The sequence below is a fragment of the Panthera onca genome, chromosome D3 (assembly GCF_046562875.1).
Source record: "Panthera onca isolate mPanOnc1 chromosome D3, mPanOnc1 haplotype 2, whole genome shotgun sequence".
Lineage (NCBI taxonomy): Eukaryota > Metazoa > Chordata > Mammalia > Carnivora > Felidae > Panthera > Panthera onca.
In genome coordinates, this window is record NC_138350.1 from 89,042,846 (window position 1) to 89,059,870 (window position 17,025).

The following is a 17,025-nucleotide window of genomic DNA, read 5'->3' on the forward strand; positions in this document are numbered from 1 at the left end:
TCATTTTCTCCTGAGACAGAGCAGAAGAGAGGGATGTAACCGCTCTTGACTCCACTGCTTTATCTCACTGAGAAAGATGGGCTTCCTAAGTGAGCCCATTGTTCTGGCTGGGTCCCACTGACCCCCTACAAAGCTGCCTCCCGAGTTGTCATACCTGCTTAAATAAGCCCTGAGTGTTTAACATGATCTTGGTTTCTCTTTCTTTTTCTCTTTCTTTAGTTCTTTCTACATTCTTTCTGTGTCTTCTTCCTTATTTCCTTTCTTCCTTCCCTCCTCCCTCCCTCCTTCTCTCTCTTGTCTCTTTCTTTCTTTCTTTCTTTCTTTCTTTCTTTCTTTCTCTCTCTCTCTTCCTTCCTTCCTTCCTTCCTTCCTTCCAAGGGAGAAAGAAATATTTATAATAAAGTTCCTATATATAAAGGCCAAAGTTTGCTTTGCTTTTTAAATTTCAACTCTGAAATGCACACGATCACAAACAAAACAGAAGAGGGGCGCCTGGGTGGCTCAGTCGGTTGGGCGTCCGACTTTGGCTTGGGTCATGATCTCATGGTTCACAGGTTTGAGCCCCACATCGGGCTCTGTGCTGACAGCTCAGAGCCTGGAGTCTGCTTTGTGGATTCTTTCTCCCTGTCTCTCTGCCCCTGCCCAGATCATACTCTGTCTCTGTCTCTGTCTCTGTCTCTCTCTCAAAAATAAATAAAACATTAAAAAAATTAAAAAACAAAACAAAAACAGAGGAGATGTTCACTGCCCTTGGACAAATCAGTTAATCTCTTGGAGCCTCATTTACCTGACGTGTGAATAGGAATAGTCCCCTCGACCTCAGGAACCTAGAGTGGAGTAGATGAAGTCCCAGGTAGGAGGAGCTCCGAGCCCGGGAGTGTGAGGCCCTTTGCAGTGTGCTTTCTTCCTTGCTGGTGCCCTCCTGTTCTTCTGCCCTCCCGTCCTCTCTCTTGTCTTGCTTATCGAGGGCGCAAATGCACCTCACCTCAGTGGCTAACTTCACCGAGAGGCAGACAACTGTTAACACCCATACCGCATAGGTGGGTGGGTGAGTGGCCGAGGAGTGGAGCAGCTCGTCTCGGGCGCCTTGGGTGTCAGTGACAGAGCAGACAGCTGTGCCGTCTGCCTCCCCCAACACGTAGCAGCTACTGGCTTGTGTTGTGTTAATCACATTTTGCCAGAAAATTCTTAAGCTTTCCAACTACTTCTCAGCAATTGTTTTCTAGTTAAATGTTAATAAAGAGCTTTCAAATATTAATATTTCAGAACTTCAGCTTAACTTCTTAAGACACATAGAAATAAATGTACCCAAGGGATACATTTGAACAAATCGTCATCCCCAAATGCCCTTAACCAACTGAATGACCGAAGGTCACTTAATTTCTAATATATAATCCTCCGCTCATCCTGCCTTTGTTAATCTTTGGTGAGTCAATCCCACTCGTTAAAACTAATTAGTATGTTTGTGCCATCGATTATCTGCATGGAATTACTTCTAGAGTTCTCCTGTGCATGTTTTATGCTCCAGGAAAAGACTTTGACCTCTCCTCTTCATGTGGCTCTCAAAGATATGAAGTTATAAATTATAAAGATACAAAAAGATCAAAACCGAATGGGGGAAAGGCACATTGTAAAAATTTTAAAGGAGCTATTCTGTGCCCTAATATTAGCTAGAGAAAAACCTGAGTTCCATTTTGCTGCAAGATCAAAGCCTTTGAATAAGTTAAAAGGCAGATTGAACTCAAAGCTGAAAAATAACAGATACTTGAAATAAAAATTATCCTGAGGCTTAAACATTAGACAGTCGTTCAAAGGAAGGAGTTCTCATTTATCACGCTCAGAATTACGAGAACAGAAAAAGATTTGTAATCGAGTGACCTTTCTTGAAAGGTTCCTTTTGGGGAGAAGGAGGAAGGTGCCCATCTCTGTGGCGGCCCAGCCGAGCCCTGAAGTGTAGACGTTGCTTTTTCGGTAGGAATTCCTTCCCCGAGTCCTTTGTGGTCCACGCTGAATCGATGGGTCATGCTGGAGGCCGTACGCTGGGCCTTCCCTTGAATTCTGCTTCCTGGTCTTAGGTCTGACCCCTTTGTTATAAATGGAGCCGTTGGGTATGTGGACAACCCGTACGTTGAATGCGTGTGGTGATGGATTTATGTCACACGCGAACTACTTCTGGATCCGAAAAGATGAATGGGCATGTTGTGCAAGTTTTTGACAGAATGGTTTGTTCTGTTGTTAATCTGATTCAGGATCTTCCCGTGAATATCAAATTCATCATCGAAGGCATGGAAGAAGCCGGTTCTGTTGCCCTGGAGGAACTGGTCAGAAAAGAAAAGGACCGGTTCTTTTCCAGTGTAGACTACATCGTAATTTCAGATAACCTGTGGATCAACCAGGGGAAGCCGGCCCTCACCTACGGCACGAGAGGGAACAGCTACTTCAGGGTGGAGGTATTTGCAAGCTCCAGGAGGGCGAGGGAGGAGTCCGTCCTGGGATCTTGGAGGGAAGAGAGAAAGCTCTTGAGAGAGGAGAGTTCTGACCTGGAGGCTTGGCCGGGTCACAGAGGTCACGGAGGTCTCAGGACGGGGGATTCAGGAAGCCCCCCAAACAGAGTGGCTGTGCTGTGTGCATTTTTCTGGAGAGAGGATACAGGGGTTTGTGACTCACAAAACCAAAAGGTTTAGGAAGCACAGCTGTGGAGTTTGGAGGTGAGAAGAGCAGTGCAGGGGGTAAGGAGACTGCCTGATGGGGCCCAGGCTGCCGAAAGGAGGGGCAGGAGCCCCACGGCAGGGGGAGGAGGGGGGGGCCGCATGGCTGAGGCTGATGGGAATTCTGGCTCACTCCCTGTGCAGCCTTGTGCAGGCTCCTTCACTCGGAGCCTCCATTTCCTTACCTGTAAAGTGGGTCCAGTGATCCCTTCCCAGGCTCGTTGGGATCCCTGAGTAGGTGGTCCAGTTCGGCTTCCTTTAACTTTTCTAGTCATACGATAGCACTTTAGAGCCAGACGGCCCTCCCTGGGAGATCAGTAGGTTTTCAGCCACTTCGTGTTTCCTCGTGCAACAGTGTGCACACTAGCCACACGTGCCCTGTCCACACCCGACGGCTGTGAGCATGAGAGGGTGTAGAGAAGGTGGAAACGCTCACGCGCTCGCAGGCGCTTAAATGGCAGCGTGTGCCTTCTGCTCACCAGATGTGAGGATGCCGAATCCCAGGCCAGACAGCCTGACTGAAACAGCCCCTGCCCTCGAGGAGTTTACTGCCCGGAGACCCAGATGCTTGAAGACATGGGAGGGAGAAGCAGCGAGGTCCTTGAGGAAACCTCTCTCAAAGACTTGGCCTTGAGAAGGCGTGACATGAGAGAACGTCTAGAGGGGCACAGGGTCTGGGCACCTTCAGGAGGCAACCGAAAAGCTCTGAGGGAGCAGGGGGTTTATGAGAGCAAAGGCACGGGGGCGGCGGCGGGGCGGGGGGTCCTGAGCTCTTCTGAGCAGGTGCAGGATGACACTGCCGAGGGAGAACGTGCAGGACATCTGTCCCACTGCGTCTCTGGGTCTCTGCTGAGTAGGAAGTACGTCTGCCTGCCACAGGGTGACTGGGGACTGGGTGGGAGAACGGACCGGATCATGATCAAGTGTCGGGGAGGCTTGGGCAGGGAGAGTCCCCTGCCCTGCAGTTGGGTCATTGTTAGCAGCCGAGCTCAGTAGCCAGGGTAGGAGAAGGCCCAAGTGGGCAGGGCTGACCCAGGGCTGAGGTCGTTCCAGGCGGTGTGATGGAGGGACGAGGGAACGGCCAAGAGCACCACTGGCCACAGACAGTTAGAAGTGATGGGCGATGCAGGGCTGAGGGGAGACAGGAGGACAACAGGTGCGGAGATCTTGGCTTGGTCAAGGGAGGCCACGAGCAGGTGCAGGAAGTGACAGGAGAATCGGGGGTGGGGGGAAGTTGGCAAAGACTTTGGAGGTGGGACTCTGCAGGCCCCACAGTGCTTTAGTTAGTGTGACTGCCTCATAAAGTAAAGGTTTGAAGCTTAAGTGACTCAACGGAAGATGCGTCTGGCAGTGCTTTGAAGATGGACCGGAGGAGGGGAAGACCAACCCGGCGGGAGAGATGGGGGGAACGAACCAGAGAGACATTTCAACGCAACTCATTAGGAGCTGGTAGCAGATTGGGTGTGGGGTGCACTGAAGTCAAAGATAACTTTAAGGTGACAGGTTTACAGGACCCGTGTCTGTTCTTCTTTTGGAAATGGGTGAGCTGGTAGGAGGTAGCTGTGGGAGCAGAGGCGCAGCTCCCCTCCACATCTACGGGATTTCAGAAACTGGGAGCACACCAAAGTATTATGCACCAGAAGCAACCAACATTTTGAGGTCAGGTGAGTGGTAGGTGAAAGGCCAGACCTCCAGGGATGGACACTGAAGGGTGTGGAGGTGGTAAATGAAGCACAGAGAGGCGGTTCTTTTTTTATTTTTGTTATGTTTTTAATGGTTATTTTTGACAGAAAGAGAGAGGGAGAGAGAGCACAAGCCAGGGAGGGGAAGAGAGAGGGGGAGACACAGAAGCTGAAGCAGGTGCCAGACTCTGAGCTGTCAGCACAGAAACCGACGCGGGGCTCGAACCCATGAACGGCGAGATGGTGACCTGAGCCAGGGTTGGGTGCTTAACCGACTGAGCCCCCCGGGCACCTCCAAGGGAAGGGGTTCTTGAAGTTCTGTGTGTAGAGGGAGTAGGAGCCAGGGACGGAGCTCCAGGGCGGGAGGCAGGGAAGAAGTTACCAATGGAGACACCAGTGGAGTTGTAAGAAAAGGACAAAGAGGAGGTTTCTGGAAGGAGGGCTGAGCAACAGGCAGGGTTGGGCTACAGAGACGTCAGCCCCTTGGGGAAGGGGCTGCTGGCCTCAGACAGAGCCATGTTGGAGGGACAGTTGGGGACTGAAATCAGCTTCAGAGGATGCAGGAAAGAACGGGAAACGAAGACGCGGGAGGTGTCCCACGCACTGTGACCGGGAAGTATCCCCCGGAGTCCTGAGGGACAGCACGTGGGGTGTGTCCGACCACGTGATAGCTGCTGCCAGAGCTACCACAGGGGTAAGCGCCTGTCTTCTCTCCTACCTGCCTTCCAGGTGAAATGCCGAGATCAAGATTTTCATTCAGGAACCTTCGGTGGCATCCTCCATGAGCCGATGGCTGATTTGGTTGCACTTCTTGGTAATGTCTTATTTCATTTCACTTTTTAACCACTGGGGAACCTACTGGAATACAGTTCCGTCTGGTTCAGTGCATCTCTCCTCCCTTGGCTTCCGAGCCAGTTCTGAGTAAGGGTCGAGTAGAAGAAGAACCGTATTCCTAGCTTCCCCCGTGTTGGCTAACTGTTCCTTGGGCTTATTGAGTCCACATTACTTTTGTTCACAGACTGAAGCTCTTCCTCAATTCAGCCCCTTTTCTTTTACTGGATATTGTGACACAACTGGCCGTGCTCAGGGTCACTAGCAGAGAGACCCTTCTGGAGAAGCATCCAGAGGTGATGCCAAATACATCAGCACCACTTGGCTCCTCTTGTCCAGGTTGCTGTGGCCCCCAGTGGCACAAGGACTCCCGTGGGTCTGCCCGTGGCTGCCTGCCCCTGACCTTGCAGCGTGTCTGGGGTACGGAAGCGGAGGTCATGTGTACGTGTGCGTGTTTCCAGAGAGCCAGAGTGCCCACCCTGATCACCTTGATTCTTCCTGTAGCTCTTGCTTCTGTCGGCCTGCCCAGCATCCGGCTGGATCCCGGGAGTTCAAGGAAGCTTCATATTCAGGGGCCTCACTTGGATGAGCCCCTTTTGCAGGCTTGGCAGGGACTCTGTGCTTTTGTGTTCATAATTGGGTGTTCTTTTAAAAGAAGAGGTTCTCGGGGAAGCATCAGACCCCACAATACTTGGATCTGTCTTCACTTGGCACAAAGGGTACTTCTGTGAAAGTTTTGCAACGTGTCCCTTTTGGGCCAGACATGTCCCAAAAAGCATGTCCGCTATGGGAGTCAGCTAGAAAAAGTCTCTTTTCTTTGTGTGTGGACACAGCATCACCTCTGGCCCCCTGGCTTATATCCCCTTGGCCTCGGCAGTCTCGAGAGGGCACCATCAGTCCACCTGCGCCATTAGGGTCTTTAGAACTGTTTTTACTTGTAAAGCTTCTTGCTCATTCATTCCCCAAAGTAAATAATGAAATCTATCCATCGATCATCTGTTATCTAGCTACGCTATCTGTCATTTATCTCCCATCTGTCTGTCCTGTCTGTCTTTTTTTTTTTTTAAGTTTATTTATTTTGAGAGAGAGAGAGGGAGAAAGAGCTCATGAGAGGGGAGGGGCAGATGGGGGGGTGAGGGAGAGAGAGAGAGAGAGAGAGAGAGAGAGAGAGAGAGAATCCCAAGCATGCTCCACACTGTCCACACAGAGCCCGATGTGCAGCTTGAACTGCGAGATCATCACTTGAACCGAAATCAAGAGTCGGACGCTTAACTGATTGAGCCACCCAGGTGCCCCTGTTCTTTCTGTCTCTTTATCTATCATCTATCTATTCCTTTATGACCTTCTACTTTTCCTAAAATATAACTCTTAGACCATATCTCACATGCTTGAAAATATCAGATGGAATACAACAATCCATTCTCTTTTAAAGTTTTTAAATTGTTTCCAGAAGAATTCACATAGCATGCAACTCGGTATTGTGGGGGGGAAAAAGAGTTAATCTTCTGTTTTACCAGAGCTAATTTTCTTTTCCTTAAGAACAGCATCATCAAATCTCTATGGTACATTTCAATCTCCCCCGATCACGATTGCTGCATTGCATCCTCTTAGACTGTATGGTTTCGCCCAGGCATAGAATTCTGTTTAGTCCTACAAATGCATATGGTTCTGTTAAGAACAATCCGATCAGGATCACGAACAGAATGAAAAACACATGGTTTCACTTTCTCTTATTTTTGAGACAAATCAAATAATCCATAATGAAGTGACTCTGGATTGGGTCTTCTATATGGCTTTCATATGGTTTGTAGAAAGACCTGAAGGACATACGGTTGAACTGCAGCACTGATCAGATGACAAGCAGGGATTTTGCTTGCTGACCGCGACAGCATCTTGGCTCCCGGGCTCTCCCCGAGGGCTGCTGCATGTCAGGGAGAGCGGGTTCTGTTGGGTTCTCCCCCCTGCAGACTGGCAGGTGCCCTACACGTTAGTCAGGTGCTGCTGTGTGACCTTGTGCAAGTTCCTAATCCCTCTGTCCTCGCTCCTTGTCTGTGTGATCCCGGTAACCATGAGTGCTAATGAGTCATAAACATGTGTTGAGTGCCAACGGTATGAAAGGCATGGAGTCTCCACCAGGGGGATACAGGGAGCTCCCCCGGGCCCCGGGAACACCGCAAGTTCCTGTTTTCAAAGAGGCTTAGAGTGGGGTGTACATGGGAGGTCAGAGGTGGTGGGGGTGGACATAATCAGTCTGCACAGAGCCCTCTGCTCCTGGGCATTCCTCTGTGGGCATTCCTACTCCCTGCCCTCACCTAAAAGCCACAAAGCAGGGAGGTCACCGGGTCCAGGGCACTTTTATCAAACGTTAGATTCCAAGGGGCCTCCTGAGGATCAAGGATTACTTGATTTGTTTCCAAAGGCGCCACCCTCCGCCTCCCCTGCGCTTCCAGACTGGGCTCCCGGCCGAGGCCCTCGTGGCTGCAGAAATCACATCCCATTCGGAGGACGGTGATTTCAAGTGGGAAACGAGGAGGGGGTGGGGAGATGAACTCTTGGCAAACGTCCTTTTTCTTGCCGACGCGTTCGGTGTTGGAGGACTGGGCAAAGACGCAGCGAGAACACGCCTTGTGGGGCAGAAGCACGGATGCGCGCGGTGTCTTCCCTCCGGCCGGTCCTGCGGCGCCTGGAGGCCACCGCGTGCTGAGCCTCCCGTGAATCTCCCTGCTGGTGGGTGCGCGGGGCAGGGGGCAGGGGGACTCGGGGGGGGGGGGTGTCGGCTGTGCTCTGTCCCGCCAGCAGCTGGGACGGCTGTCCTGCATCCTGAGAAAACAGGCTCCAAGACTCGAAACCGCACCCGGCCCCCGGCCAAGTGCAGTGAGCGTGAGGCAAGGCCCCTGCTCACGTCACAGCCTGATTTGCCAAGGACCCCTGACTCCCATCCCCACGGTGATGCCTGGCACGGCTGCCTGAAATGACAGGAACAATGTCCCGGTTCAGTGTCCCGTACGGACACTGAGCATCCTGGCTGCTTGCGTGTCTCAGGTCTTCATTGTTTTGACCTTGACGTTTCGAACACCCATCTCTTCTCGCCATCGAGACCGTGCCGGTCGCGTCCCACACAACCTGGCTGGTGCCCTGCCTGCTCCTTGCTCCTGCGTGTCCGCTCCCCTTCACAGCTCTTTGCTCGTGGACCCTCACGTGTTTCTTTACCCTGTGTCTTTCCAGCCGCATTACGGACGGGGTCTGTCTTTCGTGGACTTTTGCAGCTCTGTCCTTGCGTACAAGAGTGTCGGCAGACCTTTAGGGACGTGCCCCGAAGGGAGGACCTGGTGATTCCTGGTGGTGCTTTTAGGTTCGGTTTTGATTTTGGTGAGGGTGCAGAGCGTGGCCTGCAAACCAGTGACGGCCAGTCCCAATCACTTGGCACCCAGCTTAGTTTTTAACTTCAATTTTATGAATTGGTTTGTATCACGTATTTCACACAGGCTGTGCTGGGCTAAATGCGGCGAATCCCATAACGCAGTAGCACAGGGAGGTGGATAGCGGTCTGCAACACCATCCCCAGGGTGGCTGTGGAAGTTTGGGTGACTTACACAGGGGGCCCGGGGAGGGGCTAAGGAGGATGTGGTTGAAAACCAGAACAGCGAAGACCTCCCTTCTCATTTTGCTGCCTTGATGCCCTCGAACCTTGGGGTCTTGCTTTCGAGGATGGCCTCAGAGTGCTGGGACACCTGTTACGTACCACCCTACCACTGGTCCTGTGGGTTTTGGTAGCCTGTTTGCCTTGGATCCCGTTGTGCCCGCAGACAGCCAGACCACCCGCTGGTCTGCTTGTGCCGGGTCACACTTGCTATTCAGCCTGTGTGGCCACAGATGGCACCATTGCTGACGAAAGCAGGGTCTTAACGTATCCTCAGCGTCCCCAGCACTCCTCTGGTTCTTTGAGCACAGTGGGTGTCCCGTAACTGGGGGGACACACCGGTGCTCACAGAGCCTCCAGCCCCGAGCTTTGTCAAGTGTCAGCTTTAACAGGAAGCCCTCAAGGTACAGTGCGTCACAGTAGCTTTTTGACGTTGTCAAGTTACAATCTCATTACGCCTGTGGGGCATATGTTTTGCGAAGTGTCTTCACTTGAGTAAGAGTCCCGCGTGGATCAAAGAGAAATTTCGATGTCCCGCTTACATTTTTCACCATCTCCACTAGTCTACTTGCTGCTTTGAGAAGTATTTTTTCAAGGTAGTGAGCAGTGTTTTACTAAATCTACTTCCTCTGTAGATATTCATTGATGATTCCCCCCCCCCTCCTATGAATCCCCAAACTCAGAAATAAAGACTGGTATATCTGCCTATTCACTATGAACGCATTTGTAGTCATCATGTATGCCTTATAGACTTGATCTCAAGGATTTTATACTTTTGATTGAAGATGAGTACTTATTATATTATGGTTCTTATGGGGGGGGGGAAGCTGAGAATGATGATTTTGGTTCCTCAGGAATGCTGTATAGACATACCCATACATAGTTAAGTTTTTATTTTATTTTATTTTTTATTTTTTTTCAATATATGAAATTTATTGTCAAATTGGTTTCCATACAACACCCAGTGCTCATCCCAAAAGGTGCCCTCCTCAATACCCATCACCCACCCTGCCCTCCCTCCCACCCCCCATCAACCCTCAGTTTGTTCTCAGTTTTTAACAGTCTCTTATGCTTTGGCTCTCTCCCACTCTAACCTCGTTTTTTTTTTTTTTCCTTCCCCTCCCCCATGGGTTTCTGTTAAGTTCCTCAGGATCCACATAAGAGTGAAACCATATGGTATCTGCCTTTCTCTGTATGGCTTATTTCACTTAGCATCACACTCTCCAGTTCCATCCACGTTGCTACAAAAGGCCATATTTCATTCTTTCTCATTGCCACGTAGTATTCCATTGTGTATATAAACCACATCTTCTTTATCCATTCGTCAGTTGATGGACATTTAGGCTCTTTCCATAATTTGGCTATTGTTGAGAGTGCTGCTATAAACATTGGGGTACAAGTGCCCCTATGCATCAGTACTCCTGTATCCCTTGGGTCAATTCCTAGCAGTGCTATTGCTGGGTCATAGGGTAGGTCTATTTTTAATTTTCTGAGGAACCTCCACACTGCTTTCCAGAGCGGCTGCACCAATTTGCATTCCCACCAACAGTGCAAGAGGGTTCCCGTTTCTCCACATCCTCTCCAGCATCTCATAGTTAAGTTTTTAAATGACGAACATATATTACTTTTTAACTCAGCATAGATGAACATTTAAAAAACGAACCTTGTTTTTGATACAGAAGGTACAATTGAGGACCAGTGTCATGCAGCTAAGTCCTACGCAGTTATATGTACGCAGACCCCTGTATTTCCATCCCTGCACTGATGAGGTAGACATTAAAATGGGTCTGGCTCAGGCTGAGTCTGCCTGGAGACCAGCTCTGTCCTTTGGAGACGTGAGTGCTGCTAGCGGCTCTGCCCGGGGGGACCAGGGCCCGTCACAAGGCCCGCTGCGGCCACAGGAGTCACCCGGGCCCCCGCGCCCCCGGGCCGGAACCTCGGTGCACTCGTAAGCCCTCCCTGGCTTGGTTTCCCGTGTCCCTTGCAGGCAGCCTGGTGGACTCATCTGGTCATATTCTGATCCCTGGAATCTATGACCAAGTGGCTTCTCTTACGGAAGAAGAGAGAAAAATGTACAAAGCCATTGATCTGGACCTGGAGGAATACCGGCATAGCAGCCACGTTAAGAAATTTCTGTTTGACACCAAGGTATGCTCACAAGTTGATGGCTGATCTGAAAGAGGAATGACAGTAATAAATCATATTTTCCCAATTCCTGATTTACTGTGTTCTGCTCATCCACACATCTCAGAACTGAAAGCAGATGTTAATTCTGAGGCAGATTTTCACTTTCGTGGCCACTTACTTCCCTAAGGTCTAGATCAACCAGAAGTCTGTGTGGGGTCTGCCCAGCACTGGCCTCGGGCATGTAACCTTGGGGCAGCCGCCCATCTCACAGACATGCTTTTCCAAATCAGTTTATTAGACCCAATGCGTTCAGCTGTCTGCTTAAAGATTGAGAAGAGTCTGATCATTCCCGTTCCAAGACCCCCAGTTGTTCATTTAAATAGACAAAATCAAGAGCCCTGGGGGCTAATCTGTGAGTTACTACATTGCCGCCTCAGTGTAAGTAAACCAGAGCCCAAAGCATTCATTTCTGGCAAATTTGGATGGTTTCTTTCCCCTTCTCCTTCTTATTCTTTTTAAAACATTTGCTGCTCTGGTGTGTGGTGGCTGGGGGACCTGCCAGGAGAAGGGGAACCCTGTTGAACAGATGTGACAGAGTTTGTTACCGTGAAGTATATCTCTTCCCTCAGACCAGCTCTGCCTTGGTCACAGCAGCAAAGAAAACTGGCTCAACCATACGCAGAGTTCTTTGAAGCCTTCTGAAAAAAGAGAATGCTTTCACTACACAACTTATCATCGTGATGATTGGGGGTAGAAATTCATAATCAAGCCCCAAATTCTGAAAGGGCCCCTTTGCCATCTATTAACTTGAGTGCGCGAGCGACAAGGGGCCCTCCTCGGTGGAGCGGCTCGGTCAGCCAGAGGCAGCAGAGTGTCTCAGGTCTGGAGGGGAAATCCCACTTGTCTGGCTAGTCCAGACACATCTGAGGAAGGTGATAATTAGCTTGTCACAAACAGTGCTAGAGATGTACAGAAATCGGCGATACGAGCGATACAATTGAACAGTTTTACTTGAGCTTCTTTAATTTAGTAAAATGATTTTATTTTAATTCAGGAGGAAATTCTAATGCACCTATGGAGGTACCCATCGCTGTCAATCCACGGGATTGAGGGTGCATTTGATGAGCCTGGAGCTAAAACCGTCATCCCTGGCCGAGTTATCGGAAAATTCTCAATCCGTCTGGTCCCTCACATGAATACGTCTGTGGTGGAAAAACAGGTGACAAATGTGCATTGGCCCATTTCTGAGGGCCGCCTCACACGGCTTAGTGGGCTATTCAGTTGTTGGCACTGACGTATCATTTTTTCCCAACATAAAAGGGATTGTAACACACGTCAAGAAACCAATAAATTTTTGTTTGGTGAAATCTCTTTCTGTAATTGTATGCAATTACAGTAGTCAGACAAATAACCGTTTGGGGTTGGAGTGATGGGAAATATTTTTACATTAAACAGTTGACATAAAGGCAAGATTGGTTTACACACAGATGGAAAAGCTGATTGCCTACGGCCGGATGGAGCCGGAAATGCTCAAGCCTGTAGTTAGTTTGCCCGTTGGTGTCTGAAATCAGTACTCTGAAAGCAGCCGTTTTAATGAAAATGTTATCTGGAAGGAGTTACATGTCCAAATTATCAACCTATCATCAGTTTACCTCTAGTTCAACAGAAAGTAGGCTCTGGATAAATGGGCTCCAAGAATACCTCTTCCCAACTCTCTCTCATTGACCTCTTTTATTGTCTTCTTAGCACTAATTACATCCCAAAATACCCGCCTTCCCAGTCTCTGTCCCTGTTTTTTCCCCTCCTTCCTTCTCTTTTTGGACGTATTGTTTCTCTTTCTCAGGAGATACGAATCCCCACGAGGGCAGGCCTGTCTTCCTCTTGCTCACAGCTGTGTTCCCAGCACCTAGGACAGTTCCTGCCACATGACAGGCAGTCAATAGATGTTTGTTGAAGGAATGAATGGGAGGGATATTTCAGGGTATAGTTTTTCTTGGGAGAATTTCCATTGTGGCAACTGGAATGGAGCCCAGGGGACAGAGAAGGACTCTGAGCAAATGCTCTTTTATAGCTTAGCTCAGAATTGCCCCCACTTTCCAGAAATTTCCAAATGCATAATGTTCCCACAATAGTCACTAAGGTACTGACAAGTTAAAAAGGAGGGATATTCAAATTGAGAAGTTGTATTGTTTCCTAATTAACAAAATTCATAATAACCAGGCGTCAGAAGTCTGACACTGTGGTCAGGATGGGTGGGCGGAGGGCTGAGGACTGCAGGGTCCTGAGACAAGTGTTTCTGTAACCATTGAAGCTCTCTGTCCCTGAGGCCCCTCTGCAAGAATGAAGGCAAAATCACAGCACTGGAATTTGTCAGGCTGGGATGAAAAATTGCTATATAGTCACTGCGTGTGAGAATACCTTGACATGTTCTCTTACAAATGAAAATGTTCCTTTTCAGGTGAAGCAGCATCTTGAACATATATTCTCCAAAAGAAATAGTTCCAACCAGATGACTGTTTCTATGACACTGGGACTACAGCCGTGGATGGCAAATATTAAAGATAATCAGTATCTTGCGGCCAAAAGAGCCATCAAAACAGGTTAGACTTGCGATATCTCGAGTTGCCAGTTTACCATGGGACCAGGTGTGGTGCCTGGTGGGGCAGTGGAGAAGGCAGCACATTCCAAATTTCAGTCCGGCCCTCCTTTCCACCAAGGCCATGTCACTGAGCGCCATCTATGCACAGGGCTCTTCATACACACTGTCCCACCGCCCCTACCAACAGCCTCCCCTGGTTCATCAAGTCTGGAGGACATTAAGGAATTTGCTGAAGGGCACTGAGCTGGAAGTGACAAGGCCAGGATTAGAGTTTATGTCTGGAAGCCTGAGTTTGGGGCAAAATGGTGGACTTGAGAGCCTCTGATACTTACGGAAGTGATGGCCAACATATAAAAATGTCCTTTAAAGGGCACAGCTGAATTTGTGTGAAAGTAAAGGAACTCTGGGGTTAAAAATGAGGAAGGAGCTAAAATTTAATGGAGGGAGCAAGCTTACAATGGGCCGCCCTGTGGGGATTTTCTTTTCTTCATCTTCTTTTTTTAAATTAAATTAATGAATTAATTTATTTAGAGAGACCATGAGCAGGGGAGGGGCAGAGAGAGAGGGAGAGACAGAATCCCAAGCGGGCTCTGTGGTGTCAGGGCAGAGCCCAACATGGGGCTCTAGCTCACGAACTGTGAGATCATAACCTGTGCTGAAACCAAGAGTCGAACGCTTAACTGACTGAGCCCCCCAGGCTCCCCAGGATTCACTCTTCTTGGTCGCAGGGAGGGGTGGGTTTTCATGGCCTTAGGCCAGCACGAGGTGGAGAACAGGGAACGAGACCCACTACATGAAGGTCGGGCCTTCCCCAAGAGCCAGGCTCACCCTGGAGGGGTCTAACTGAGGGCCCATCCTCACGATATTTGGGTCTTCAAATTCCACTCTCTGTGAGGTCCATAGATGCAAACGGCTCCACGGCCACGTAGGATTTCCACAGAGGTGCTTCCTGGGGAGGAGATCATTGTACAAAGTTACCAAACACATAAACTCAGTTCCACCTATCTGATTCTAAAACCAGTGGTCTTTTTTTATTGCCACTCTGCTTGTCCAAGGGTAGAGAAGGCAGCAGAGCTGTACTTGGGATTTTCTCGCTGGTCCCTATTTTGATGGCACATATTTCAAGTCCTGGGCCGGATCGTGTGGTTGGTGAGCACGGGACACGTGCCTGGGCCCTGGCTGCCTGGGTGGGGAGAAGGAATACCTAGTCTCTTTGGCTTCTGACACTGCCCACAACTGCAAAGTAGGGGAATCTCTGAAAAGCAGGGGGATTTTCAGAGTCTCCCCAAAAGCCAAGTGGGAAAACACTGACACGTGTTTGTATGGACCTGTGGGCGTTATATCCTGGGTGAGGCCTCAGGCCAGGCCCCACAGTAGTCAGAGCTGAGCTGGGCTCCGAGGTTCAGACCACCCGGGAACAGTGACACTTTACCAGGGTTATCCGTACCAAGGACAGGGACATTAAAAATTAGAGGACAGGGGGCGCCTGAGTGGCTCAGTTGGTTAAGGATCCGACTCTTGATTTCACCTCAGGTCGTGATCTCACAACTGTGAGTTTGAGCCCTGCGTCCTATTCCACACTGGATGTGGAGCCTGCTTGGGATCCTCTTTCCGCTCTCCCTCTCTCTCGAAATAAATAAATAAAATTAAGGTCCATTCCGCTTTCACCACTGTTTATTTAAAAAATATAGTAAAAATAAAACCATAAAAATTAGAGGGCAGGTCTGAGGACAGTCTGAGACTTAGAGCCATAGTTGTCTACGCAATCATTCCTGCTGCTCCGGCTGTCGCAGGGTGTTACCACCAAACTGTAGAAACCAGGAAGAGAGAAAGAAGAGTCAGGAAGGTAAGTGCCCTGCGAGCTGAGGACAGATGTGGGATTGAAATGTCCAGGTCAGCAGTAAAGACCTGAAATCCTCTCGCAGGAACGCATGAGGCACCTTTTGGTTTATTTGTGTGTCCAGCCAGTTCTTCTAGCAAAGTACATCACCTGGACTCACATTCACACCTCGCTCTGTGGATAAAGAACATGTGGCATGTTATCTTTTGTGTCTTTATTTTGCATCTCCCCTCCATCACTGGCACCTTGTGCCCTAGCCTCGAAGGTGTCAACTCATGTCTCTAGACCCTAGGATATCCATGAAAACTATTCCATGGGCTACCTTGACAGCTGAGCACAAAAACAACAACATTCAGGTGACAGTTGAATACAGCTATTTATTTATATATTGCTTATAAAACCAAAGAAGTCCCGCTTTCCAAATATTTAATTCATGAAGCAACCATAAAAGTAGGTACATTGTTTTGCAATACTCTTGCCAGAAATGCGTGACCTCTTCCAATCATGAGAAAATATCAGACAAACCCAGATGAGGTTACAAAACAACTGATCAGTACTCTTCAAGAGGGTCAAGGTCATGAAAGAGAAGGGAAGACTGAGAAAGTGTCACAGACCAGAGGAGAGTTAAGAAGCAGTTAGGATTCTGGATTGGATCCTGGAATAGAAAAAGGGAAAGATTGGTGAAATTCAAATAGGTCTGAATTGAGTGAATAATATTATTCCAATATTAATTTCTTATTCTTTATAACTTACTGATATAAGATGTTAACTGATATAAGATGTTAACATTACAGAAAGCAAAGTGAGGAACATATGGGAACTCTGTACTATTTTTGCAACTTTTCTATAAAATTTACAATTCAAAATAAAAATTTTATTTAAAAAGTTTTTTTTAAACATTTATTCATTTTTGAGGGGGTGGGCAGAGAGAGAGAGGGGACAGAAGGTCAGAAGCAGGCTCTGAGCTGACAGCAGAGAGCCCGATGTGGGGCTTGAACTCACAAACTGTGAGATCATGACCTGAGCTGAAGTTGGACGCTCAGCAGACTGAGCCACCCAGGTGCCCCATAAGGTTTTTTTTTTTTTTTCCCCAAGTAGGTAATTGTAAAGAAGGCAACCATGGTTTTCTTCTTGCTTCTAGTGACTATTTTAGAATATAAACTGCATGATACCAAGAAGCTTACTTAACCCAGGCACCAAATTTAATGGTTAAATACAAAAGAAAAAGAAAAAAGAAAAGAGAAAGCAAACACTGCATTTGAGAAGATCGCTAGGGGTAGTGTTGTCATTCTTTTATTCGAATGCCTTCTTTCCTGTGTTTCAGTATTTGGAACAGAGCCAGACATGACCCGGGATGGCTCAACCATACCGATTGCCAGAATATTCCAGGATATCATCCAAAAGAGTGTGATGATGCTCCCGCTGGGTGCTGTTGATGATGGGGAACACTCTCAGAATGAGAAAATCAACAGGTTAGCGGATTCCTCGGAGGGGCCAGTCCTTCACCACACAAACCCCAAGTCTCCACATGGTAACCCTCTGACGTGCTACATACTGGGGATTGAATTTCCATCACCAAACCTTCCTATTTACATTGT

At 48.7% G+C, this 17,025-nt stretch overlaps 1 protein-coding gene across 1 annotated transcript in view; it reads left to right on the plus strand.

Annotated features, from left to right (window-relative positions):
• The window catches only part of CNDP1 (carnosine dipeptidase 1), a 31,783-nt gene that overhangs the window by 13,473 nt on the left and 1,285 nt on the right, over positions 1–17,025 (plus strand). The window contains exons 6-11 of the mRNA XM_060611859.3: positions 2,250–2,450; positions 5,120–5,204; positions 10,849–11,009; positions 12,043–12,207; positions 13,447–13,588; positions 16,752–16,899. Of these exons, the coding sequence (XP_060467842.3) occupies positions 2,250–2,450; positions 5,120–5,204; positions 10,849–11,009; positions 12,043–12,207; positions 13,447–13,588; positions 16,752–16,899 (902 nt within the window). The remainder of the gene's footprint in view (positions 1–2,249; positions 2,451–5,119; positions 5,205–10,848; positions 11,010–12,042; positions 12,208–13,446; positions 13,589–16,751; positions 16,900–17,025) is intronic.